Consider the following 24,626-nt stretch of genomic DNA (forward strand, 5'->3'; position numbering starts at 1 on the left):
CCCAGTAGAGTTCTTTTCTGATCTAACTAATGCAGGCTAACTTTTTTGCTATAAATTTTTTGTTATTGTTATTTTTAATTATTATTGATTTTTTATTTGACTTTTAAAAAATAACATACATTTTTATTTGTAGTTTTGAATTCCAAGTTTTATCCCTTCTTCCTTCCCTCCCCTCTCCCTCCCTGAGGTAGTAAGCAATCAGATATATGTGCAATTATGTAAAACATTACCATATAAGTCATTTTGTATAAGAAAACTTAAATGAAAGAAAGTGAAAAATGGGATGCTTCAGTCTGTGTTCAATCAATATCAGTTCTTTCTCTGGAGGTGGCTAGTATGCTTCATCATTAGTCCTTTGGGATTGTCTTGGATCATTGTATTGCTGAGAATAGTTAAATCATTCACAGTTCTTCATTAAAACAGTATTGCTGTCTCTGTGCACAGTGTTCTCCTGGTTCTGCTCACTTCACTATACATCAGTTCATACAAGTCTTTCCAGGCCTGCTATAGAATTCTTGCTATAAATATGGTAATGTTTTGCATAATCATAAAAAAATGACAGTGTCTTCAAAAAAAATTCTTGCTATAAAATTACTAGTACATGGACTATTTCCACATAATCATCTATTACCCAGGTGCCACTTTAAGAAAAAAACACCTATATGCCTTGGGAGGAGAGGAGTATTCTCAGGGAACAAAGCTATGGTGTCTTCCTAAAACATTATACCATTCTTTCAACTTCCTTTTATCTTCTACAAGAAGTCTTTCCTAAGGCCCACCACCAACCTTAATGTTAGTGCCTTCTCTATGGGATTATCTCCAATTTATCTATCATCTATCTATCTATCTATCTATCTATCTATCTATCTATCTATCTATCTATCTATCTATCTATCTATCTACCTTGCTCATATATGATTGTTTACATGTTGTCTCCCCCATTAGATTGTGAACTTCTGGAGGGCATGGACTGATTTTATTTTTCTTTCTATTTCCCTCACTTAGCACAGTATTTGGCCCAGAGTAGGTGCTTGTTGACTTGATTCATCTTTATGAATGAGGGGTTGAACAATGTGGCAGAGTTTGGGTTTAATGACAGGTTGATCCGTCCTGTTATTCTCCAGTACCTGAATTCTCTAGTGGATCCATCACTGAGTACATTGGCTTGTGACCTAGCTGTTTCTTATCTTTCAGTGCCTTGATTGCTATCCGTGGGAAGCGCCCATTTGTCATTTCCCGATCCACCTTTCCTGGTCAAGGCCGCTACTCTGGCCACTGGCTGGGGGACAACAGGAGTGAGTGGAAGGACATGTACTGGTCAATCCCAGGTAAGATTCAATTTAGAGTCTATCCAGCCAACCCCAGAACCCTTAAACTTCAAGCCTCTTTCAGCCCTGACATTCCATGTTCTACAAAATATTTTTCAGTGTGACCAAAAACACCATACCCAATTCTCCAAGTTTCCAAGCTGCTCTTGGAAATCACCTTGATTTTCTCCTTTCTGTACAATCCAAATAGCTGATTCTCTGTGACTAATACATGCCAAGGGTCTCTATTCATTTTTTGTTTGTTTGGGGTTTTTTTGTCTTTTTTTTTAGTGAGGCAATTGGGGTTAAGTGACTTGCCCAAGGTCACACAGCTAGTAAGTGTTAAGTGTCTGAGGCCGGATTTGAACTCAGGTACTCCTGATTCCAGGGCTGGTGCTCTATCTACTGCGCCACCTAGCTGCCCCTCTATTCATTTTTATTTGCTGATCTGAGAAGAAGGGAAGCTGGTATTGTATTGTTTTACTGAGGAAGGAAATGGTGGGATTCAAGACACAGCTGGGGTTCAAACCTAGTATTTTCTGAGTCCCAAATGGTTAAAGTCCTTTTTTTCCTCTTGCCACCCAAATCTGACACAAATACTGGTTTTGTTTTCATTAGTCTTGACTGTGCATTATCTCCTCTCCGTTCCCAGGTCTGCTCAACTTCAATCTTTTTGGGATTCCCCTTGTTGGGGCTGATATCTGTGGGTTTTCAGGATCTACAACTGAGGAACTATGTACTCGATGGATGCAGCTTGGAGCCTTTTATCCATTTGCCCGAAACCACAATTCCAAAGATGTGAAGGTGACTCTGGGAAGAACTCAGGGTTGGCAAATAGCATTTCAAGGGGAATCTGAAATGGCTCATTCTAATACTTCATACCCTCTCAATCAATCAGCAATCAAAAAGTATTTATTGAGGGGCAGCTAGGTGGCACAATAGATAAAGCACCAGCCCTGGACTCAGGAGGACCTGAGTTCAAATGTGACCTCAGACACTTGACACTTACTAGCTGTGTGACCCACTGCCCTGCAAAAAAAAAAAAAAAGTATTTATTGAGTTGCTACAACTACTATGTGCTAGGGATTGGGGAATACAAAGATAAAAATAAAAACAGTCCCTGTCCTCAAGGAACTTATAGTCTATCCAAGGAAGACAATAGGTCCATATTTAGGTGTGGACAACACATAAACAAAATAGGCACAGTGTTATTTTTGAGGGGAAACAGGTATATATAAGATATAATTAAAATAAATACAAGGTGATTTGAAGGGAAGTCATGGCAGGGAGGAGGGAATCAAGAAAGGTTTAATGTAGAAGGAGGACCTTAAACAAAGTTTTGAAGGAAATTGGAGGAAACAAGGAATTCTAAGAAGGAATGAGGAGAGAGTGTAAGAGCATATTCCTGGCATTGCCCTGTTAAAAAAATTTAAAAAAAAAGCCTTACTGGTGTATTCTAAATCAAAACAAAAGAAAGGAAATAAATGTTTATTAAGCACCTACTTTGTGTCAGGCACTGTGCTCCACTCTTGATAAATATTATCTCATTTGGCCCTCACAACAGCCCTGGGAGATAGGTGCTATTATTATCTCCATTTTACAGTTGAGGAAACTAAGGCAGAGGTTAAGTAACTTGCTCAGAGCCACGCAGCTAATAAATATTGAAGTCTGGATTTGCACTGAGATCTTCCTGCCTCCAGGCCCAGCTCTCTATCCACTGTACCACCTAGCTACCTCTAAGCAAAACAACAACAAAAAAGTCAGTGAGACTGAACTAGAGCTAGAGCTCAGATTTTTTTCCCCTGAATTTTTGAGCCCCTTGACCTTCTTGATTGAGGCCAGAGTTGCCCCCATGTCTTCTGGTTTCTGTCCTCATTACAGAATCAGATGTGAATGCGTGTGACACTCCCTGAATGGCCATCATGTGTCCGGTTCTATAGGAGGCACCTTAGAGGTAGAGACAGAAGAAATGGAAGGTGCAGGAGCCCTGCACATAAACATATGAAAAAGGCCCAAGAAGCAAGTCACGCTTTGAGTACCAGGGCTAGTGTGATCAGCACGATTTCAGGGATGCTGAGAAGGTCTCTACTTGCGAATGATCCTTACTCATACCAACTTTCAGGGGCCTGAAAATTCTACTATACTGATTCATTCCTTCCCCCTGGGGCTCTGTTCTCTGATTAAATGGAAACTGTCCTAGAAAAGGTGACACATTTAGTATTATTAGTCATTCCATAGTAAGTTTTTAGATCCTTTCCCAAAAGTGCACTTTGTTGCAGGGTGAGGATGGGTGAGTAAAGAACACAATACTTGAAAGGGAAAGGGAGTGGTGGTTGGGGCACTAACTTTTGCTTCAAAATTGTGGTTAGCGGGAGCAGCTAGGTGGTACAGTGAATAAAGCACTGGCCCTGGATTCAGGAGGACCAGAGTTCAAATCCAACCTCAGACACTTGATACTTACTAGTGGTGTGACCCTGGGCAAGTCATTTAACCCTCATTGCCCCGCCCCCCCCCCCCAATTGTGTTTAGCTTTGACTCTGTTGAATATATCAGAACATAGGGGTAGTGACCTGAAGGTTCAGAGTTGTACAGGACTGCTAAGGTGGACTTCATGGAGGATGTTTGTTTCGAGCTGGGTGTTGGATAGATAGCATGTAGTAGAAAATGAAGCATGCAGGCAGGAAGACCTGGTGTCAGATCCTCGGTCACTTATTAAACTTCCTTGAGTCTTATTTTCCTTTTCTGTAAGAAGAGAAGTTGGATTTAACGACCTCTAAGGTCCTTTCCAACTTGAATTTGCTCCCATGGTTTTATGGTATGCCGACTCCTATCCATGGAGAGTCAAGAGTAAGTCTCTGTTGGCTGTGGTCCACAGCTTCTGCCCCATCTGATGCCCGCAGATGTGACATGGCAAATACCATCTCACTCTACTATATAGCCTGATGGAGTGGGAGGAGGCGAGGGAGGGAGAATGGCAGGTATAAAGGAAGAAGACATTTTGAACCATTTTAACTCTTGATTGAAGTCAGAGTTCTCTCTCTGTTGGAATCTTTGCCTCTTACAGCATCAACTAGGGCACATATGATCTTCCCTGAATATTTATTGTGGGCCCAGTCCTACATTGGGCCCAGAAAGATCTAGAAGTGGGAATGCCCATGTCATTTGGGAGATGTGGCAAGTATATTGGCTTGAGCAGAGCAGAGAGTTGGTGTGACAGATCAGAGAAAGAAGGAAGGAATGAGTGGGTTGGAACCTAAAAGTTTAACTGTGTAATTCTAAGTGGGGCCGGTCCTGCTGAATTGGCTTTCTACTTCTTTGTTTTGCTTCTATTTCCTCAGGCCCAGGATCCGGCTGTGTTCAGCTCCCCGGCTCGAACAGCAATGAAGGAAGCACTTATGACCCGCTATGCCCTGCTGCCCTACCTCTATACCCTCTTTCACCATGCTCACCGCTGGGGTGACACTGTGGCTAGGCCCCTCTTCTTTGAGTGAGGATAGGGTTAAGTTAGCAGAGACAGTTTGCAGCTGGCTTATGGTCTCTGGGGACTTTCAAGAGACTTAAATGGATTAGGGTTGGGGTGTGCAGGAGGAATATTATTTTTGTATATAGATACTAGGAAACTGTACATGACAGGAATTCGTTTGGGGGGAGGACCGCAGGGCAGCTGAGGTATAAAAATCATCCTTTCAAGGGCATATATAGTAAGTGTATATGTGTAATATATACATATAAGACATATAAGTATATAAGGATATATATGTCTATGTATGTATTTGTATGTGCATAGAAATACCTATATAAACAATACATATTCATATAAATAAATAATACAACATTTGGGGGCATGACTTTTCCTTCAGATTTCCACAAGACACAAACACCTATGCCCTGGATAGGCAGTTCTTATGGGGACGAAATCTCTTGGTGACTCCTGTACTGGAGCCAGGTGCAGATGCAGTGACTGGCTACTTCCCCAGTGGAGTGTGGTATGACTATTATACGGTAAGTAACAAGGTTGCATGGAAATGGCTGGATTTAAGTCTTTGGTTAAAGACTGGGTGGCTGGCTGGCCAGGCTGGTGTGCACATAGAACTTTTTCCACAGGCCTTTGGGAAAGGGCCCAGGGTACTCAGAGCCCTCTTTCTTCCTCAGACTTCCATCAGAAAGGACAGTAGACTTATGAATTAAGGGATAAAGTAAAAATTTAGTATCCCTTTTTTCTTATTATGTTTATTTTTTTATTTTATTTTTTGTGGGGCAATGAGGGTTAAGTGACTTGCCCAGGGTCACACAGCTAGTAAGTGTCAAGTATCTGAGATTGGATTTGAACTCAGGTCCTCCTGAATTCAGGGCTGGTGCTTTATTAGCTACCTCCCTTATTTTCTTAATAGTCTCATTTGCTCTCTGTGGTAGAGAGGGCCTCAAATCAACATCATGGAATATTATACAAATGTTTCCTATATGTCACAAAATGGCAGATGGACTAATACAGTGGTATTTCCTTTCACTTTATAGTTTATGTGAGTTTAAGAAACTCACTGATTATTTCCTTCTAAGATTTTAGACCTTAAATTTTGTTCATTCATTCATTCGTTTGCCTTTAACTTGAATACCTACAACTAGGGTGTATCTTGGGCTGTGACATTGTGAGTCAGCTGCTTAGATTGGCAAGGAAAACAGATAGTAGAGTTAAAGGAATGATACAGTCACTTGTGCTTTCTTAAATAATAAAGTTTGTCTCCTGTTAAAATAATAAAAAATACTTAGCTTTTCACTAATTACAAATATTTATGTAATTTAAAAAATATATTTAATATTAAAAGACATAAGCACATATAAATAATTTGCTATGGTATAATACTTGCTAAACTTTAATTGTCTTTAATAGGTATTCCTTATTTTATATTTATACTTCCTTTTATTCCTTTTATTAATATTAACTAATATTTATATACAGCATTAAGGTTTGCAAAGTGCTTTGTATAGATTATCTCACACAATCACAAAACAATATTGTGAGATAGGTGCTATTATGTCTCAATTTTATAGATTTGGAAACTGAGGGTGAAAGGGTTTAAGTGACATGCTCAGGGTCACACAGCTAGGAAGTGTCTGAGGTTGGATTTAAACTCCAGTCTTCATGAATCCAAGTACAGTGTTCCATCCCCTCCACTACCTAGCTCTCTTTTATTTATCTTTGTTTGTTTGTTTGTTTGTTTTGCTTTGTGGGGCAATGAGGGTCAAGTGACTTGCCCAGGATCACACAGCTAGTATGGGTTAAGTGTCTGAGGCTGGATTTGAACTCAGCTCCTCCCAAATCCAATGCTGGTGCTTTATCCACTGCACCACCTAGCTGCCCTACCTAGCTCTCTTTTAAAGTAGGGGCCTTCACTTACTTATGTGTTGGTTACTGAACAACTTCGACAATGATAAATTAAGGGCCTATTATATAGAATACTGTGCTAGGCCATTGGGGTTGGGGGAGAAAGATAGAAAGATGAAATAAGACACAGTCCCTACCTATGATGTGGTAGGGAGCTACAATGCATATGCATATAACTGTTGCGAAATAATACATGATGATGTACATGAGAAAGATGCAAACCAAGTGCAATTCTTAGGTCCCAGGAGGGAAGGAGGATTATCACTCACTGGGAAGATCAGGGAGGAAATAGCATTTGATCTATTACTTAAAGGATAGGTAGACTTTCAATAGAGGAAGTCAGCTGGAAGTAGGGAAGAAAGGCATTCCAGGCATAAATAATGACATGGGCAAAAGCACAGAGATGGGATAATGCTGGCTATAAATGGGAGACAGCTAGTAGTGTGCTTTAACTACAGTGTAGCTACTCGGTAGGCAGTAGGGAACCATTGAAGTGATAGAGCACAGGAGTAAAATGATTGTCTGTAACTAAAAAAAAAAAGAATAATCTGGCAGCTGTTTGAAGAATGAGTTGGATGGGGGAGAGTGTGGAACCAAAACAGAACGGTTTCTCAACAGTTATAAAGTGGTTTCCTCATATAACCACATACACAGATTCTGCTTTCCAAACATGTATTTGTGGTTACAAGTGAGAGACAGACAGAGTGACAGAGATAAGAGGAGAGAGAAGAGGGGACGGGGGAGGGGGAGAGAGAGAGAGAGAGAGAGAGAGAGAGAGAGAGAGAGAGAGAGAGAGAGAGAGAGAGAGAAGGGAAGGGAAGACGAGAGAAGAGAAGAGAAGAGAAGAGAAGAGAAGAGAAGAGAAGAGAAGAGAAGAGAAGAGAAGAGAAGAGAAGAGAAGAGAAGAGAAGAGAAGAGGAGAGGGAGAACATTCCTATGAAAAATCCCTTTTGAAAAAACTTGGTTCTGGGGCAGCTAGGTGGCGCAGTGGATAAAGCACCGGCCCTGCATTCAGGAGGACCTGAGTTCAAATCCGACTTCAGACACTTGACACTTACTAGTTGTGTGACCCTGGGAAAGTCACTTAACCCTCATTGCCCCATTAAAAAAAAAAAGAAAGAAAAGAAAAGAGAAAAAAGAAAGAAAGAAAAAACTTGGTTCTTATACCTCAAGGAGCTATTTCTGCCTGTATCCACTCAGGGCTCATCTCTGCAAAGCCAAGGAGAAAAAGTGAAGTTGGCAGCTCCTCTTAACCATGTAAATGTACATATTCGTGAAGGTGCTGTTCTCCCCACGCAGGTAGGATTCTGGTACCTTGGAGAGATCTTAAGATTCTCTTCCCTGCCTCCCTAGCCCCATCCCTCCAGCGTTCCCCAGACACCTGTGGCATATTAGCTCCCCGATCATAAATCTTAGAGTTGACAGGATCTTGATAGTTCATTGTGTCCATTCTCTTGCTTTGAAATTTCCTGGTCAGATGAAAATATCTATTACATTAAAAAATTTTGAGAAGGAGATTCTAAGGCTTCCACTGGTAATTTTAATATCTCTTGCAGTAAAGAAATTCTTCCTTATTTCTAGCTTAGATCATTCGTGCTTTAAACACATTTCCTCTCCTGTTTTGTACTCAGCAGAGATGAAAATACCTGGCCCTTTCCTGTTATTAGAGCTCTACATTAACTTTAAGACTCATCAACCTTTCTCTCTAGTACACAGGTCCCTTAATCTTTTCCCATAGGTATTAATCTTTCTGTAGTTTTCCATCTCAGTCATAGAATTGTATGCCTTATGAAAGAAATTTAGAGATTATCAAGTCCAGAGATTTTAAACACTTGTGCCACAGTACTCCCAAGTGCTGTTCAAACCAGATTAAAGGTAATTGGAAAATAACAAAAGAAATGAAAATTCAATAAAACATAAATAATGTTACATTTTAAAAACTAAATCAATTACGTGGCCTGTAGAGATCCTTGTGGACAGCTTAGTGGCCTCTGTTTCTGTGTGACTTTGACACCACTGATCTAGTCCACTCCCCTCATTTTATGGATGAGGAACATGAAGGTCAGAAAGGTTAAGTTACCCACCTAAGGTTGCACTGGCAGTAAATGGCAGAGCCATGATCATCAGCCTCCTACATTCTCAATGAGCAATCTTACTCATCCATGTCCTGAGAACTAGGGGACCCAAAACAAATCCACTAAGTTGATTTTTATTGTGCTTTATCAATCTCAGAAACCAGACATCACCAGCTGGATGAGCAGTGGAAACCCCTTGCTTTTGGTGGCTACTCTTTCCCAGGAGGGCAAGGCTCGGGGGGACCTTTTTTGGGATGATGGGGAGAGCCTGGATACCTTTGAGAGAGGCAACTATTCCTATGTGGTGTTTAACGTCTCACAGGTAGCGTCAAATCAAATCATTTTTTTACCTAGTACATGGCTGATAGAAGAAAGTCCTTGTGTTAAAAGTATTATCTAGAACAAGAGATAAGTCTATTGTTACATGTAGTATGGACAATAAGAATTTGGAGAAGGGAAAGGGAAAGGAAAGGAAAGGGAGGTTTTATCAAGCAGGGGAGACTTGAATCAACTGATCAATCAATAAACATTTATGAAGTGCTTATGATGTGCCAGATATTGTGAAAATACAAAGATACAAAGACAAAAATGAAACATTTCCTATCCCCAAGGAGGTCACATTCCATATTGGGAAGCTATATATATGTATGTGTATGTCTGTGTATAAAATAAATATATATTTGTGTACAAGATAAATGTATATTAAATTTATTATCATAAAAGCATTTTATTATTTCCCAGTTACATGCAGAGATAATTCTCAACATTCATTTCTATAAGATTTCTAGTTCCAAATTTTTCTCCCTCCTTCCCCACCCTCTCCTCTCCCCAACACAGCAAGCAATCTGATATAGGTTATATATGTACAATCACATTAAATATATTTCTGCATTAGTCATGCTGTGAAAGAAGAATCAGAACAAAAGGGAAACACCTCAAAAAAAGAAAAACAAAAAAAGTAGAAACAGTATGGTTCAATCTGCATCCAGATTCCACAGTTCTTTTTTCTGGATGTAGAGAGCATTTTCTATCATGAGTCCTTTGGATAAATTTATTTTTAAAATGCAAGATAATTCAGGAAAAAAGGAGGCACCTGCACCTGCATGATCAGGGAAGGCCTCATGAAGGCCTTCATGATGTGGTATTTGTGCTCAACTTCTTGAAAGAATTATAGCACATGGATTGGAGGAGAGAATTAGGTATACGGGAGTGGGAAAACTTCCCGATTAAAAGCTCCAAGCAAAGGTCCTAGCCACAGAGACCAATATCTTTGGACACACAGCAAAAGCTATATCAGTGCAGGGCAAGGAAGCGGGTAAAAGAGGGAAGGTCATGTCCTCAAATATGAGAGAGAGAGAGAGAGAGAGAGAGAGAGAGGGAATATGATGTGAGCCCTACCCTCAGTTCTCTGGCATGGTTATTTATTTCAATGTCCAGCCATGTCTCATTCACAGAATGTTTTCACATCCACCATCCTTCACTGCAATTTGGAAGCCATTTACATTGCCGTGGATGGCCTGACAGTCTACGGAGTGCAGAAACAGCCTCAGGTGGTCACCGTCAATGGCCAAAAAATTCCCTTCTCCTACCTGAAGAACCAGGTAAGATCTATTTCTTGACTGGGCCCCCATTTCCTTCTCTTGTAGTCCAATCAGTTCTCATTCCTGGCTCCTACTATCCCTAGAACCCCAGGCACACATATGCCTAATTGGCCTGTAGTAATCCTCATGCTTCTGCTTCTTAATCACCTACCAGACTCTTTCTGGGCTGTTACCTGATCTGGAGCTTCTCCTCCCCTGGCTTTTTTTTCCTTCAAGAAGATCAGTTGTTCTTCTGTTTAGGGAATTGGGCTATATTTCTGGTCTTAAAACTTGGTGTTGCGGGAACAGCTAGGTGGCACAGTGGATAGAGCACTGGCCCTGGAGTCAGGAGTACCCGAGTTCAAATCTGGCCTCAGACACTTAACACTTACTAGCTGTGCAACCCTGGGCAAGTCACTTAACCCCACAATTGCCTCACTAAAAAACAAAAAAACCCAAAAAACAAACTTGGTGCTGCAAAGGACACTGATTCATTCAACAGGCATTTATTTATTTATTTATTCATGCATTCATTCATTTATTTATTATTTGGTGAGGCATTTGGGGTTAAGTGACTTGCCCAGGGTCACACAGCTAGTAAGTATCAATTATCTGAGGCTGGATTTGAACTCAGGTCCTCCTGAATCCACGGCCTGTGCTCTATCCACTGGGCCACCTAGCTGCCCCCAACATGCGTTTAGTAAGTATCTACTATGGGTAAGGTGCTGGGGATGAAGACACAAAATTTGCATCCTGCATGCATCATATTTGCAAATAGTTGTTTTCATTACATTGTAAGTGCCGTGGGGTGAAGGACTGTTATTGCTTTTCTTTATATCCCCATCAGTTAGTGCAGTGCTGGCACACAGTAAACACTTAATAAATGTTCCTTGCCTTGACATGATAAAAAAACAAAAGAGTCCCTGCCTTTTAGGAGCCGGCATATATTGGAAGAAATAGCATTTAAATGACATGTATATATTTATATATGTATAAATAGACATTCTAAAAATATTCTATATTATATTCTATTTATTGTATATTTATATGTAATACAAAATATGTGCAAAGTAAATGTTCCTGACATTTTCTCTGGCTGTCTCCATCTTTGGAGTGCTCTCTCCCTCCTCCTCTCTGAGCATTGACCTCTGTGGTTTCCTATAAATCCCAACTACCTTTCTACAGGAAGCCTTTACCAATCCCTCTTAATTCCTGTGCCTTCCTCTGTTCATTTTTTCCTCTATATAGCTTGCTGTTCAAATATTAGTTTGTATGTCGTCTCCCCTATTAGATTGTAAGCTCCTTGAAGGCAAAGACTGGGTTTTTTTGGCCTCTTTCTGTATCCCTAGCACTTAGCACAGTGCTTGGCACATAGTAGTTGCTTAATAAATGCTTATTGATTGATAGAAAGTAGCCTAGTGCCATCCCCCAGCTCCATTCCCTGTGTCTTCCACAGGTCCCCTAGCTGTTGGGTAGCTGATGTTACTCAATAAGACCGAGGAGGACCATAGCTTGCTAATTGTTACTGAATCGGGTGTTGTATTGGTCATACCTGGCCATTGGGCCAGGGGACGGTGAAAAGGGGAAGCTTCCTAGGAAGTGTGACTCACTGAAATGAACTTTCCTATTCCACAGGTTCTCAGCATGAGTGGCCTTAATTTGAATCTCTGCCGGTCCTTCTCTATCACATGGATTTGAGATCCCAGAACTTGTGCCTAGGACTAGGGAAGATTTGCCGTTCTTGCTCACTATGTCCCAAAGTGCAAATGTCTGTGCATGTGTGTGTGTGCTTGTATGTGTGGGTAACAAAAGAGCCTGACATGGAGGTGCCCGGTGTCTTCCCTGCATCCCAACATGCAGCTGCTGGAAGGTCTCCCTGTCTGTAGCAGCTCAGGAATAATCCTCCCTTTCCAAACCAGACAGCAGACACTGCAACTGCCCTAACAACTGTCAAAGGCTTTAAACCCCCAAGACCCTCCGCCCAGAACTGTGATTATGTCAGATCACACACTTGGCATGGGTTCCCTTATAGGACCTCAGCCAAGGTTTTCCATTTCAAAACTTGTCTGCACTTTACCCACTGGCATAGGTCCCTCCCTGCAACCAAGTGGGGAGCGTATGCTCTTCATTGGGACCTCAGAAATGCTGTTCTTTCCTGCTGCTAAGGTTTGATGGAAAGATGGTATTTCATGGTGGTGGAGGGGGGGGGGATTTTTATCCTAGTGATTCTTGACTTGGTTCCATAGACTATTCCCCAGCAGTGCCTGTATATATCCCCTACAGAAAATGCTCCTTCCTCTTGATAGCCCTTAGAGGCTGGTGGGTGGGCTTGTCATTGTCAGACTCTCTAGCTACGAGAGTCTGTGCAACCTTAGAAAGCTTGAGGAGCACAAAGAGAGGCATGCAGACCTGGGGTCAGGAATTCTCACATGGTCTGAAACATACTGTAAATACACTTGTGTAATTCTTTTGGTTTTTCGCTGTAACAAAAAAAAATTAATAAATAAGTCCCATAAAGGGATGTTCATGTCTCAGGCACTTGAGGTCTATTTTCTTTGGCTTCAGGTGATCTACTTTGGAGATAGGGATTGTAATTATACTAGACAACTGTGGGAAATGATTATTTGTTTGTTTTTTTGTTTTTGTTTTTAGTGAGGCAGTTGGGGTTAAGTGATTTGCCCAGGGTCACACAGCTAGTAAGTGTTAAGTGTCTGAGGCCGGATTTGAACTCAGGTACTTCTGACTCCAGGGCCGGTGCTCTATCCACTGCGCCACCTAGCCGCCCCGGAAATGATTATTTGTAACCAATATCTTGGGGAGATTCAGAGTTCCTACCCCTTCTTACAAATGCTAGAGTTAACCTTTACCTTCCCTACTTATGATAATTCAGGTACTCTATTGCACCAAACCACACCTGGGTGAAACCTATTGTCCCCTGGTCATCTTGGGTGGGGTCTACATCCTTTCTCTGATGTCTCTTTGACCAAGATTTGAGTGACCTAAGTCACATATCCCAAGACCTCATTTAAATATAACCCACTTCCCAGCACATCAACCAAATTAGCTTTGATTGCTGTTTGATGAATCACCTACTGTTTGGAAGGATATATAAGCTGTGAGTCCACTGCTATTTTGGTCTTTGGTCTGAGATGACCGGTGACCATCGTAAGGGCCAAATTTATTGAGTGGAGAGTTAATTGGGTGGCTCACCATAATATTGGGGTTCAGAAAATGAGAGACCTCTAGGTCTAACGTTTCCTCCCTTCCAAACTGCCTTTTTTAGTTATTTCTCCTAGATGAATGTAAGGGAGGGGTTTAAAAGATCCCCCCAGGTTCGTTAAGCCCCGTACGGGCCACCAATCCGTAAGGGCCTGCCCCTTCCCCGGACTGATAAGAAACGAGATTAAAAATCCTTTTTTCAGAAAAAGCAAAAAAACCCAGGGTTTATTGATGAGAACATATTTAGAAATAAGGACAAAGGAAAGCAGGAAATATGACCTGTAAACTCACCCACCAGACCCAGCTGCTTCCTGTTTAATTCTCTCACCTGCTGCCATGAACTCAACTCTTCTCTCTCTCTTCTCTTCTCTTCTCCTCCTCCTCTTTTCCTTTACCACCCCCCCAACAATAAAAAACTCTTCTCTCACAGGAAACCCGGGCCGACCACCCACACACCCTAAGCTAATTCATTGGCACCCCTAGGGGTGGCACCCAAGGCTGGCTGGGGCATGGGGTTTCCTTGTGTACCCCAGCTTGGTGGAGGGAACTGGGGCATGCCCAGGGTGGAGGGAGCCATACGGGGTGCGCCAAGGCTTTCTAATTTTAGCCGAAGATGGGGTCCTCAAATCGCAACCAATTCTTACACTAATAAGAAAGGAGATTAATAGCCTCTTTTCCACAAACAAAGCAGGTTTTATTAATGGGAATAAAATTTACAACAAAGGTGAAGTTAATAAAGCCAGGGACAAGGGAATAGGGGAAGAGAAAACGAATAAGCTCCCTGACTCTAGCAAAGACTGACTCAAACCCCAAACTTGCTTCCAGCTCAGCTAGCTCGAAGAGCTGGCCTTGCTTCCACAAACTCACCACCTGGGGTCCGTAGTTTCTTTTTTTTTTTTTTAATTTTAATTTTTTTTTACATATAAGGTATTTCATTTCTTCCGCCACATGTAAAGACAGCTCCCAACCCCTGTCTACACAAGCTCCACAACTTCAGATTTCTCTCCGGGTCCATAGTTTCAATGAGAGTCAGCTGTGCAGTCCCTCTCTGGTACACTGCGAAGCTCACCAAAAAGAAAATGTTCTTCTATGAGTGAGTGTCCCCTTCCTACTTTCTCTCTCCCTCCCCCAAAGGGGAGGTCTTTCAAGCTGGTTGGCTGAGAGTGGTCCCCAGCTGATGTCAGTAGTACATCAATATGTCACTCAGGACCTGCCAGGTATGGCCTCCATCCAGTCATCCCCAAGTAGGTACTTAGTTTTTCATTCTCACCCAATTCAAACAATACTAAGTCAATCAGGTGGGGCCCCGAGGTGTCTGCAAAATTCGATTATTTTATCACACCATCCTTTTTTTTTTTTTGTAGGGCAATGAGGGTTAACTGACTTGCCTAGGGTCACACAGCTAGTAATTGCCAAGTGTCTGAGGCTGGATTTGAACTCAGGTCCTCCTGAATCAAGGGCTGGTGCTTTATCCACTGCGCCACCTAGCTGCCCCCTTACTTTTTTTTCAGTGACCTATTCTTTTATTAATAATCTGCTGGCCTTATTAATAAAATGACTAAATTACCCAGAAACTGTCTCTTATTTTTAATTGTCACATAACTCACGGGGACTCTGTATTTGATAAAGTCCCTCCCACCAGCTCTAAATTCTGATTCTAGAATGTCTTCTAGAGCCTCAGGGTAGAGGTTCTCCTTTTCTTGTCCTCTCCAACATGACACCACCCTGAGAACTTCTTTGAAAAGAAAGCCAAAAAAAAAAAATGTCATCTAATGATTCAGGAAGACCTGAGTTCAAATGTGACCTCAGACAATTGATACTTACTAGCTGTGTGACCCTAGGCAAGTCACTTAACCCCCATTGCCCTGCCTCCCCCCCCCAAAAAAAAAAGAAAAGAAAGCCAAGGTGATAGCATTTAGAGCTGGAAGGGGCTTTAGAGACTATAGCTCACGGTATTTTTTGTTTTTGTTTTTTTTGTGGGGCAATGAGGGTTAAGTGACTTGCTCAGGGTCACACAGCTAGTGTCAAGTATCTGATGTTGGATTTGAACTCAGGTCCTCCTGAATCCAGGGCCAGTGCTTTATCCACTGCACCACCTAGCTTCCCCCAGGGTATCTTTAAAAAATTTATTTTCAACACTTAAAAAAATTCTGAATTTTCTCTTTCCTTCCCATCACTCCTTCACCCATTATGAAGGCAAGAAATGTGATATAAATTATATATGTGAAATCATGCAAAACTCATATTAGCTGTGTGGCAAAAAAAATATTTCAGGAGTGAAAAAAATTATCTTTCAATTTGCATTCAGACTCCATCAAATCTTTCTCTGGAGGTGGAAAGCATTTTTCATCACGAGTCCTTTGGAATTATCTCAGATCACTGTTTTGCTGAGAATACAATAGCTATGTCACTCACAGTTGATCATTGCACATTATTGCTGTTACTGTGTACAGTGTTCCAGTTTTACTCACTTCACTTTGCATCAGTTCATATAAGTTTTCCCAGGTTTTTCTGAAACTATTCTGCTTGTCATTTTCATAGCACAATAGTATTCCATCACAATCATACACCACAATTCAATTGTTCAGCCATTCCCCAATTGATGGGCATCCCCCCCCTCAATTTCCAATTCTTTTCTACCACAAAAAGAGCTGTTGTAAATATTTTTGTACATATAGATCCCTTTTCCTTCCTTTTAAAAAACCTCTTTGAGATACAGACCTAGTAGTTAGCCCAGGGGTTCTTAACCTGGTGTCCACAGATAGATGACATAGATGTCCATGAATAGGTTTCCAGGGGTCCATAAACTTGGATGGGGGAAAACATTACATCTCTATTTTCACTAACCCCTACCTGAAAATTAGCATTTCTTTCAATTCATTAAGAGCATTTTTCTGAGTAGAGGTCCCTCCAGAGGCTTTCCCAGACTGCCAAAGGGGTCCATAACACAAAATAAGATTCAGTCTTTATCTAGCCAAATCTAGACATTGAAATTGAGACTCAGAGTAGTGGAATTAATTGCTTAAGACCACATAGCCATGGTATAGGTTGTTTTCAGTCATTTCAGTTGTGTACAACTTTTTGTGACCCCATTTAAGGTTTTCTTGACCAAGATACTGGAGGGGTTTGTCATTTCCTTCTGTAGGTCATTTTACAGATGAAGAAACTGAAGCAATCAGAGGTTAAGTGACTTTCCCAGGGTCACACAGCTAGTGTCTGAAGCCAGATTTGAACTTAGGTCTTCCTGTTTCCAGGCCTGGAACTCTATACACTGCACCATCTAGCTGTTAATACTTCATCCCAGCTTCTCTGATTTCAGGTCTAGTGCTTTTTTCCCCAAGTCTTCACATGAAACTTAATCAAACAACTGGAATCCTAATCACTACCCTTTTCTTTGGAATTAGCTTAGGCAAGTACTTTGTAAGTCCTTGTTTTAAAATAGAAATTCTCTTCACGCCTACCCCCCCCCAACCCAGGGCAGTCTCCAAACAGAGTAATAATCATAGTAGACATTTACATGGTGCTTTAAGGTTTGCCAAAATCTTTCCACACAAAATTTCATTTGATCTTCACAACAACCCTGGGAGGTCAGTTATAGATGCCCATTTCAGAAAACTGAAACGATTTGCCCAGGATCACATAGCTGGCAAGTGTTGGAAGTCTTTGCGATGAACAAGGCCAGTATTCTAATGACTGCACCAGGCTGACTCTCCTCACCTGGCCACTCTACCTACTGCCATTTGCCTTGGCTAATGTTCAGCTGCCACCTTCTAGAAAAAGCCCTTGATCCTGGGCTGTTACTCAATTTCTCTCCTCCGATGATGACTTCATTCCCTCTTGCCACTGCAAGAGGAGAAAGAATATCTAAACTGGAATACAGTAGGAACTTAATGTTTACTGAATGAATGAATATCTGATCACTCCTTCTGAGTCTCCTTTGCTGTATCTTCATCTGGGTTATGACGACTAGAAATAAGTGTCCCATAGAACTCTGTTCTGGGTCCTCTTCTCTTCTGCCTCTACATGATTCCATTTGGTGATGTTATCAGGTCCCATCTCTATGCTGAGGATTCTTCAATATACTGATTCAGTCCTAACCTCTCCTCTGACTTCCATCCTCACATCTTCAAGTGATTACAGGACATCTTAGACCAGACATAACCCAAACTGAACTCATTATCTTTTCCTCGAAACCTTCTCACCTTCTAGACTTACCCATTACTGTCTTATTTTTATTATTATTTTTTTTTGGTGAGGCAATTGGGGTTAAGTGACTTGCCCAGGGTCACACAGCTAGTAAGTATAAAGTGTCTGAGGCCAGATTTGAACTCAGGTCCTCCTGACTCCAGGGCTGGTGCTCTATCCACTGTGCCACCTAGCTGCCCCTTTACCTATTACTGTCAAAGGTACCACCATCCTCCCAGTCACCCAGGCTCAAAACCAAGGTGTCATCTATTTCTCACTCAAGGCACACCCTCTCCTGCACCCCCCAAGATTCATAGGCTAGAACAGAGGGAATGAAAAGTACACAAATAGCTTTAATATGAATAACAATATAATTACTGCATAGGAGAGATCAGAGCACCATGAAAGATTTGAAGAGATAAAAGATCATTTATAGGTACAGGGGTATCAGGGAAGGTGTCAGAGAGGAGATGGCATTTGAACTGGACATTAAAAGGAAGGATTTCTGCCATCAAAGACAGGGAAGGAGATGTCCATTCCAAGCATGATGCATGCACCACATGGAGAGCAGGATAAACTGGGAGAATGGTTAGTAATTTTGTTTGTCTCGAACATAGATCACATTAAGGAGAGTTAAATTAGAGTAAGATTGTGGAGTACTTTGAATGATAGGCTAAGGCATTTACATTTCACATCCTAGAAGCAACAGGGAGCCACTGCAGGTAGCTGAGCAAGGAAGTAATAGAATCAGACCCTGAAGAATGATTTGGAGAGAAGTGTCGCTTGAAGATAGACCGGTTAGGAGACAATTACAACAGCCCAGAAGTACTATAATGAGAGCTTAGAGGAAACTCCTTCTACTAATGCAGATCAGCAACTGTTCCGAACCTCAGAGCCCTGCAGTTGCCAGAGAAGTGTCTAATCAAGGTCACCCAACTAGTATGTGGCAGAGGCAGGATTTGAACCCAGGCCTTCCTGATTCCTGACTGAGGAGAGGAGAGGTGATTCCCTCCAATCCTCAATCCATATCCCTTTGTGGGAAGCGGAGGAGAGGCACGTTCTTTCCACAGCCTGGCAAGGGAAAATTCACTGATGCCCCTGATCACCCCTGATCCTTATTCCTCCCACTGCTAGAGATGTCCTGGGAAGGATGAGAAGAAACATATATTGTTGGATGAGTGGAGATTTCGGAGGCACAGGGACAGAGAAAGACAACCAGCGCGGTCTATGAACAGGAACAGGTAGCACCTGCAGCTGCATCATTCCCGGGGCTCAGAGCATCCTTGGCTTGGGATCGACAGCTCCTGGGGAAGGGGCGGAGCGGACCAGAACGAGGCTGTAGTTCCGCCTCCTGGACGCGCGACTCCGGGGAGGCGCTGTAGGCTCTGTAGGCACCGCGTAGACTCCGCCCCGCCATCCCGTCCTCGCCTCCGCCCCAATCCCATGCTCCTCCGAGCTATTTTGGTTCCGGGACGGCGCGGAACTCGCGGTGGGGGGAGAGAGAGAGAAGAGAGAGAAAGAAAGAAAGAAAGAGAGAGCGAGCGAGGGAGAGAGAGACGGAGAGAGCGAGCGAGCGAGAAGAGACAGATGAGTTTCCGGATCCGGCGCGGCGGTGGTGGCGGCGGCGGAGGCGGCAAAACTGAGGGTCCGTGTTGTGGGCTGTAGGTGGGTGAGTTGGGTGCATTCGCCGGGACGCCCCGCCGCCCGGGTTCGGACCTCCGGCTCCCTTCGCCGGCCCCGAGACGTCACCTCCCCCAGGCCCCGCCCGGCCACCTCTTCCTGAGATGCCCGGCACCCCCACCTTCCCATAATCCTCCTCGGGGGAACCTCCCCATCGGCTCCCCTGACCTCCCCCCGCCCCCACCCCCTGACCACCACTCCCCCCCCTCCCCGCCCCCCTTCCCCTCTTGGCCTTCTGAGCCACCGTAGGGGCGTCGGGACCCTCGGCCCCCCACCGTGGCGGCCTGCTCGGGGCCGCGTCCTCGCTCTGGCTCGCCTGACTCCCGCCCCCCTTGTCCCCCCACCTTCTTTCCCTGCAGGGGACCCCGCAGCCCCCGGGAACGCCAAACTGGGCAAGATGAACCGAGCAAAGCCGACCACGGTCCGCAGGCCCAGCGCCGTGGCCAAGCCTTCTGGTGAGCCCTTGCCGCCGCTCCCTCCCTCCAGAGAACCGCTCACCCGCGGTCGCCTCGGTTTCCCCATCTGTGAAATGGGCGTGTCTGCACGGAGACAGCTTGGGGCAGCCGAAGGAGCCCCGCAATGACGAGTCTCTTTAAGTGCCCCGTGCCTTAGTTTCCTCATTTGTAAAGTGACGGGTTTGGAACCGGGGCATTGGGGGTGGGGGCGGGGGTGGGCATCCCATCAGCTGTGAAATTCTATGACTTGGTAAGACTGAAATCCGGGGTCAGAGGACCTGGGTTCAAGTCTGCTAATGTCGCTTAACTCCCTTGGGTCTCAGTTTTAGGGGTTGGATTTCGACTCTTAAAGGCAATCCGTGAATTCAGAAACTTCCCACCTTCTATGTACACAGAGGCACTTTTTAATAGAGTTTCCCAGTCTTAGTGAAGTTTTTAACGCTTAAAGATTAAAACTTGCACTAGAACTTTTGGGACACCTGTATGGTAGACAGAGCTTTGACTTCGAAGTCAGAAAAGATGGAGGTTTTGAATCTCTGACTTAGTGGTCCTGCAAACACGGGCAGTTCATCTAACCTTTCTTCCCCTCAGTTCCATTATCTATAAAATGGAGACAATAATACCCAGTACGTAATAGCATATGTTTATGTAATATATTACAGGAGGGAGAAGTGAGGTTACATAAAGTGTTGTATACACTTTAAAGCAATATATAGTTTGTTATTATACATAAAAAAGAGCGATAGTATTTGCTGAGGCACATTCTTTTTTTGACCCTGATTAACAAAAACTAGGATTCACTTAAATGCCAAAGACAGTTCTTAGAAAATGAGCCCCCAAAAGAAACCACCCAAGCCCTGAGAGCCTAAACTGTCCCATGAAACCTTGATCTCAGATTGCAGGTTAAGGGCGAATGGTGTAACTTCTACCAAAAATACAGGTTGATTTATAAGAGAGACATGATCCAGTGGAAGGAACACTGGACTGTGGGCTAGGAGACACAGATTCCACTTCTAGCTCACTTAGGATTTAATGGATAAGTTACTTCATCTTTAGGCCTAAGTAGAAGATAAGATTAGATGATCTCTAAGGGAGTCTTCAGTTCTGGGATTCTATTGTTTATCCTTTTTTTTTTAACTTTCTGTCATAGGGCACCCTCCACCGGGGGATTTCATTGCACTGGGCTCCAAAGGCCAAGCCAATGAATCAAAAGCAACTGTGGCATTGCTGAAACCAGCTCCCTCAGGTTTACCCTCTGAAAGGAAGCGAGATGCTGCATCTGCTTTATCTGGAGCCTCAGCCCTGACTGGCCTCACCAAACGTCCCAAGCTTTCCTCCACTCCTCCACTCAGTGCCCTGGGGCGCCTGGCTGAGGCGGCTGTGGCAGAAAAAAGAGCCATTTCTCCCTCTATCAAAGAATCATCTGTAGTACCAATTGAAGGTAAAGTAATTTTCCCTAGACTGTCCCAGACAGCACGGCATGTCTTATAGATAATCCCTCTAGCAAGTACTTAACTACTGCATATTTAACACTATGCAGGTCACTATGGAACTTGAGAAGTAGCTAGGTTCTTTGGAAGGGTCGGTGGACTTGGAGTCAGAAGAGCCCTGCATTATGAAATGGGGATGATAAGGACCTTTTCACAGGGCACTTGTGAAACTCAAATCAGTGATATATGTAAAGTTTTCTGTAAACCCATGTAAATGTCAGGAAAGTCAAGAACTCACATAGTATGTGCAAAGCATTATACTAGGGATACTGAGACAAAAACAAGCAATAGTCCTTGCCCTTGAGGCCCTTTCTTTATTTTAGGGGATACATCATGTAAATAAGGTAAGTAAATATGAGATAATTTGAGGAAGATGGACAGAGACCAACAGCTGGGGAATTCAGGAAAGACTTTGATTAGGAATGAGGTGACATCTGAGTTGAGCTTTGAAAGGAAGCTAAGAATTCTTAGAATTGGTGGTAACTAAGGTGTATGGTCCAGTTTGGTGTGGGTGGAATGGGAGTGGGGAGAGCAATAAAGACTTAAATGCAGGGGATGGCATGCTGGTTCTGGAAGTGAATAGTGTAAAATTATGGAAAGATAAGCTAGAAGCCACTTGTGAAGGCCTTGGGAGAGTTGCTTAACCTCATTAAGCCTCAGTTTTCTCATCTGTAAAATGAAGGGATTGGAGGCTGTGGAGAAGAAGTCAGCAGAAAGGGGGAGGTTAAATATGAGAGAGATGAGTGGATAAGACGACAGTTCTGGAGAATATGAGATGGGAGCAAGAGTACAAGTGGAAGGATTGACCTTTGCAACTTGGAAGGCCACTTTTTCCTCTGAGCCTGAGGGGAAGGAGAAATGAATGAGTGAGAATTAGGGGAGAGCTTCATCTGCTTAACTGAGAAAATACCAGCCTCCCATGAAGAATTCCCCAATCTTACCTCTTCCATGCTTTAAACTTGAGAGAAGAGGGGCTAGAAGGTGTTGGGATTTTAAAGGAATTGTTTGAAACAGCTATTACAAGGTATGTCATAGGGTGCAGTTATGAAGCACAATGGTCCCAGTCAGCAATGTTTTATGACTTTATCCAGCTACCTTTTTTGGTAGCTTTTAAGTGATAAGAGCATTGGATTCTGGATCAGGAGACCTGATTCAGCCTTGGAACTCTCTCACAGTCTGTGTGACTGTGGGCCACTCGTTTATCCCCACTGACCCTTACTTTCATAACGCATTTCTTTGTTTTACAGGGTTTTTATAGGAGGAGCAAGTGATATTATATATGTTTGAAAAGGCTTTGTAAACTTTACAGTGCTTTACAAATGTGGGGTATTAATTCAGTTTAACAAATGTTTCTCAAGCACTTACTGTGAGCAAGTCACTGGGGATACAGAGACAGAAATGAACCAGTCTCTGTCCTCAAGAAGCTCACCTTTTACTCTGTGGATACAGCATGTCTACAAATAGGACAAGTATTCGTACTTGCATGTTTACAAGCATGTGTACAAATAAATAGAAGTACAGTAAATTGATAGGGGAGAGAATGCTGACTGCAGGTGATCAGGGAGGGCTCTGGAAGAGGTGATACATCTATCTGGCTTGAGCCTTGAATCCCTTCAAGACTAGGATTCTGAAAAGAGAGGAACAGTTGAGTATAGGGTTCAGGAAATGTTTGTTTGGCTAGGTCAGAGAATGTAAGCTTGGGAATACTAGGAAATGAATAGAAACTGGTTCATGAAGGGCTTTGTTAAGTGACTTGCCCAGGGTCACACAGCTAGTAAGTGTCTAGTATCTGAGGCCGGATTTGAACTCAGGTCCCCCTGAATCCAGGGCCGGTGCTTTATCCACTGCGCTCCCTAGCTGCCCCCTCCTGAAGGGCTTTAAATGTCATGCTGATCAAGTAATAAAACTGCAAATGAGTTCATTTATGGGAGAATTAAAAACACTATATAGGTGCGATATATTGTTATTGGTTAGCCTCCTGTGTCTGTCTTCTCTGCTTTAAACAACTCTGAGGAATACCTGCCCTATTTACATTGCACGGTAGTGAGGCCCCAAACGAGACAATGTACAAACAGGTGAAAGTGCTTTTAAGAGGTTGAAATGTTAAGCAGTTCTCCGTTCTTGATTGGAAAGTCCAAACTAGGATTTTTACTGAGATCCTATAAATAGTAAGTTTTGATTTAGAATCACTGAGGAGATAATAGTAGCCAAAGAAATAGTCAGCTTTGCATCTGTTTTTGGTTTCTCACTTTGACTCAGTGCTTCGTTGCTTTCAACAGTTCTGCCCACAGTCCTGCTGGATGAGATTGAAGCTTCAGAGTCCGAGGGAAATGATGACAGAATTGAGGGGATACTGTGTGGAGCTGTGAAGCAGCTTAAAATGACCCGAGCCAAACCAGACACCACACTATACTTGAGCCTGATGTACTTGGCAAAAATTAAGCCCAACATATTTGCCACAGAGGGAGTTATTGAGGTAAGAGACGTGGTGAACTGTTTAATGGAGCTTAACGAGAACTGTGCTTTCACGTTTGTCCCCTTAGGATCACTCTTATATATGTTCTTTGATTGAAGTCACACTGATTTCCTTATAGTATGTTTTAAGGACAAGCTATATGAGGATTTCCCTTTACTACTCCCCTCTGTCATGGTGGGATGTGATCTGATCTTTGGGTGATTTCTTCCAGGCATTATGTAGCCTTCTTCGCCGGGATGCCTCCATTAACTTCAAAGCCAAAGGAAACAGCCTCGTTTCTGTGTTAGCTTGTAACCTACTCATGGCTGCATATGAAGAGGATGAGAACTGGCCTGAGATCTTTGTCAAGGTAACCTGGAGTCATTGTTAGGGGTGATCCACAGTGAAGATAGATTGACATATTGGGTGCTCCAGGATGGATGAGCGTGAAAAGAGCTGCGTTTCTACTTGTCACTCTTACATTATTTCTTTGATTTCACTAAGTATCTGTTTAACATCTACCAAATTAGGAACTTTGGGAGTTTAGGTGCGGTATGTGACACTATCCTTACAGAGCTTAAATTTTATTTACCTGTTCTTGGTGCTTCGACTGTCATTTCTCTGCAGATAACTCCTAAATCTCTTCATCTGGTCCTGAACCCTCTTCCGAGCTTGAGACTTAGATTTCTAGTTGCCTACAGAGCATCTCTACCTCTATCATAGGATCACAGATTTAGAGTGGGAAGGGACCTTAAAAACCCAATTGGTCCAATCTCCTTGTTTTATAGGTCAGGATT

At 42.9% G+C, this 24,626-nt stretch overlaps 2 protein-coding genes across 7 annotated transcripts in view; both read left to right on the plus strand.

Annotated features, from left to right (window-relative positions):
• Nucleotides 1-12,883, plus strand: part of LOC122734404 (lysosomal alpha-glucosidase-like) — a 74,460-nt gene extending 61,577 nt beyond the window's left edge. For 2 of the 3 annotated variants that reach the window (XM_043975217.1, XM_043975226.1), the window contains 8 exons: nucleotides 1,195-1,328; nucleotides 1,960-2,111; nucleotides 4,646-4,794; nucleotides 5,168-5,309; nucleotides 7,891-7,989; nucleotides 8,923-9,087; nucleotides 10,220-10,366; nucleotides 11,981-12,883. In XM_043975217.1, the coding sequence (XP_043831152.1) occupies nucleotides 1,195-1,328; nucleotides 1,960-2,111; nucleotides 4,646-4,794; nucleotides 5,168-5,309; nucleotides 7,891-7,989; nucleotides 8,923-9,087; nucleotides 10,220-10,366; nucleotides 11,981-12,043 (1,051 nt within the window). In that variant the 3' untranslated portion in view covers nucleotides 12,044-12,883. Of the gene's footprint in view, nucleotides 1-1,194; nucleotides 1,329-1,959; nucleotides 2,112-4,645; nucleotides 5,009-5,167; nucleotides 5,310-7,890; nucleotides 7,990-8,922; nucleotides 9,088-10,219; nucleotides 10,367-11,980 lie in introns of those variants that run through there. The other variant, XR_006354061.1, reaches the window with a different exon arrangement.
• A 5,367-nt stretch (nucleotides 12,884-18,250) lies between these two features.
• The window catches only part of INTS1 (integrator complex subunit 1), a 49,645-nt gene continuing 43,269 nt past the window's right edge, over nucleotides 18,251-24,626 (plus strand). The window contains exons 1-5 of one of the 4 annotated variants that reach the window (XM_043965885.1): nucleotides 18,251-19,418; nucleotides 19,789-19,884; nucleotides 21,035-21,325; nucleotides 23,654-23,850; nucleotides 24,062-24,199. In XM_043965885.1, the coding sequence (XP_043821820.1) occupies nucleotides 19,827-19,884; nucleotides 21,035-21,325; nucleotides 23,654-23,850; nucleotides 24,062-24,199 (684 nt within the window). In that variant the 5' untranslated portion in view covers nucleotides 18,251-19,418; nucleotides 19,789-19,826. The remainder of the gene's footprint in view (nucleotides 19,419-19,788; nucleotides 19,885-21,034; nucleotides 21,326-23,653; nucleotides 23,851-24,061; nucleotides 24,200-24,626) is intronic. The other 3 variants (XM_043965882.1, XM_043965874.1, XM_043965877.1) reach the window with 3 other exon arrangements.

The sequence above is a fragment of the Dromiciops gliroides genome, chromosome 1 (genome assembly GCF_019393635.1).
Source record: "Dromiciops gliroides isolate mDroGli1 chromosome 1, mDroGli1.pri, whole genome shotgun sequence".
NCBI classification, from domain to species: Eukaryota; Metazoa; Chordata; class Mammalia; order Microbiotheria; family Microbiotheriidae; genus Dromiciops; species Dromiciops gliroides.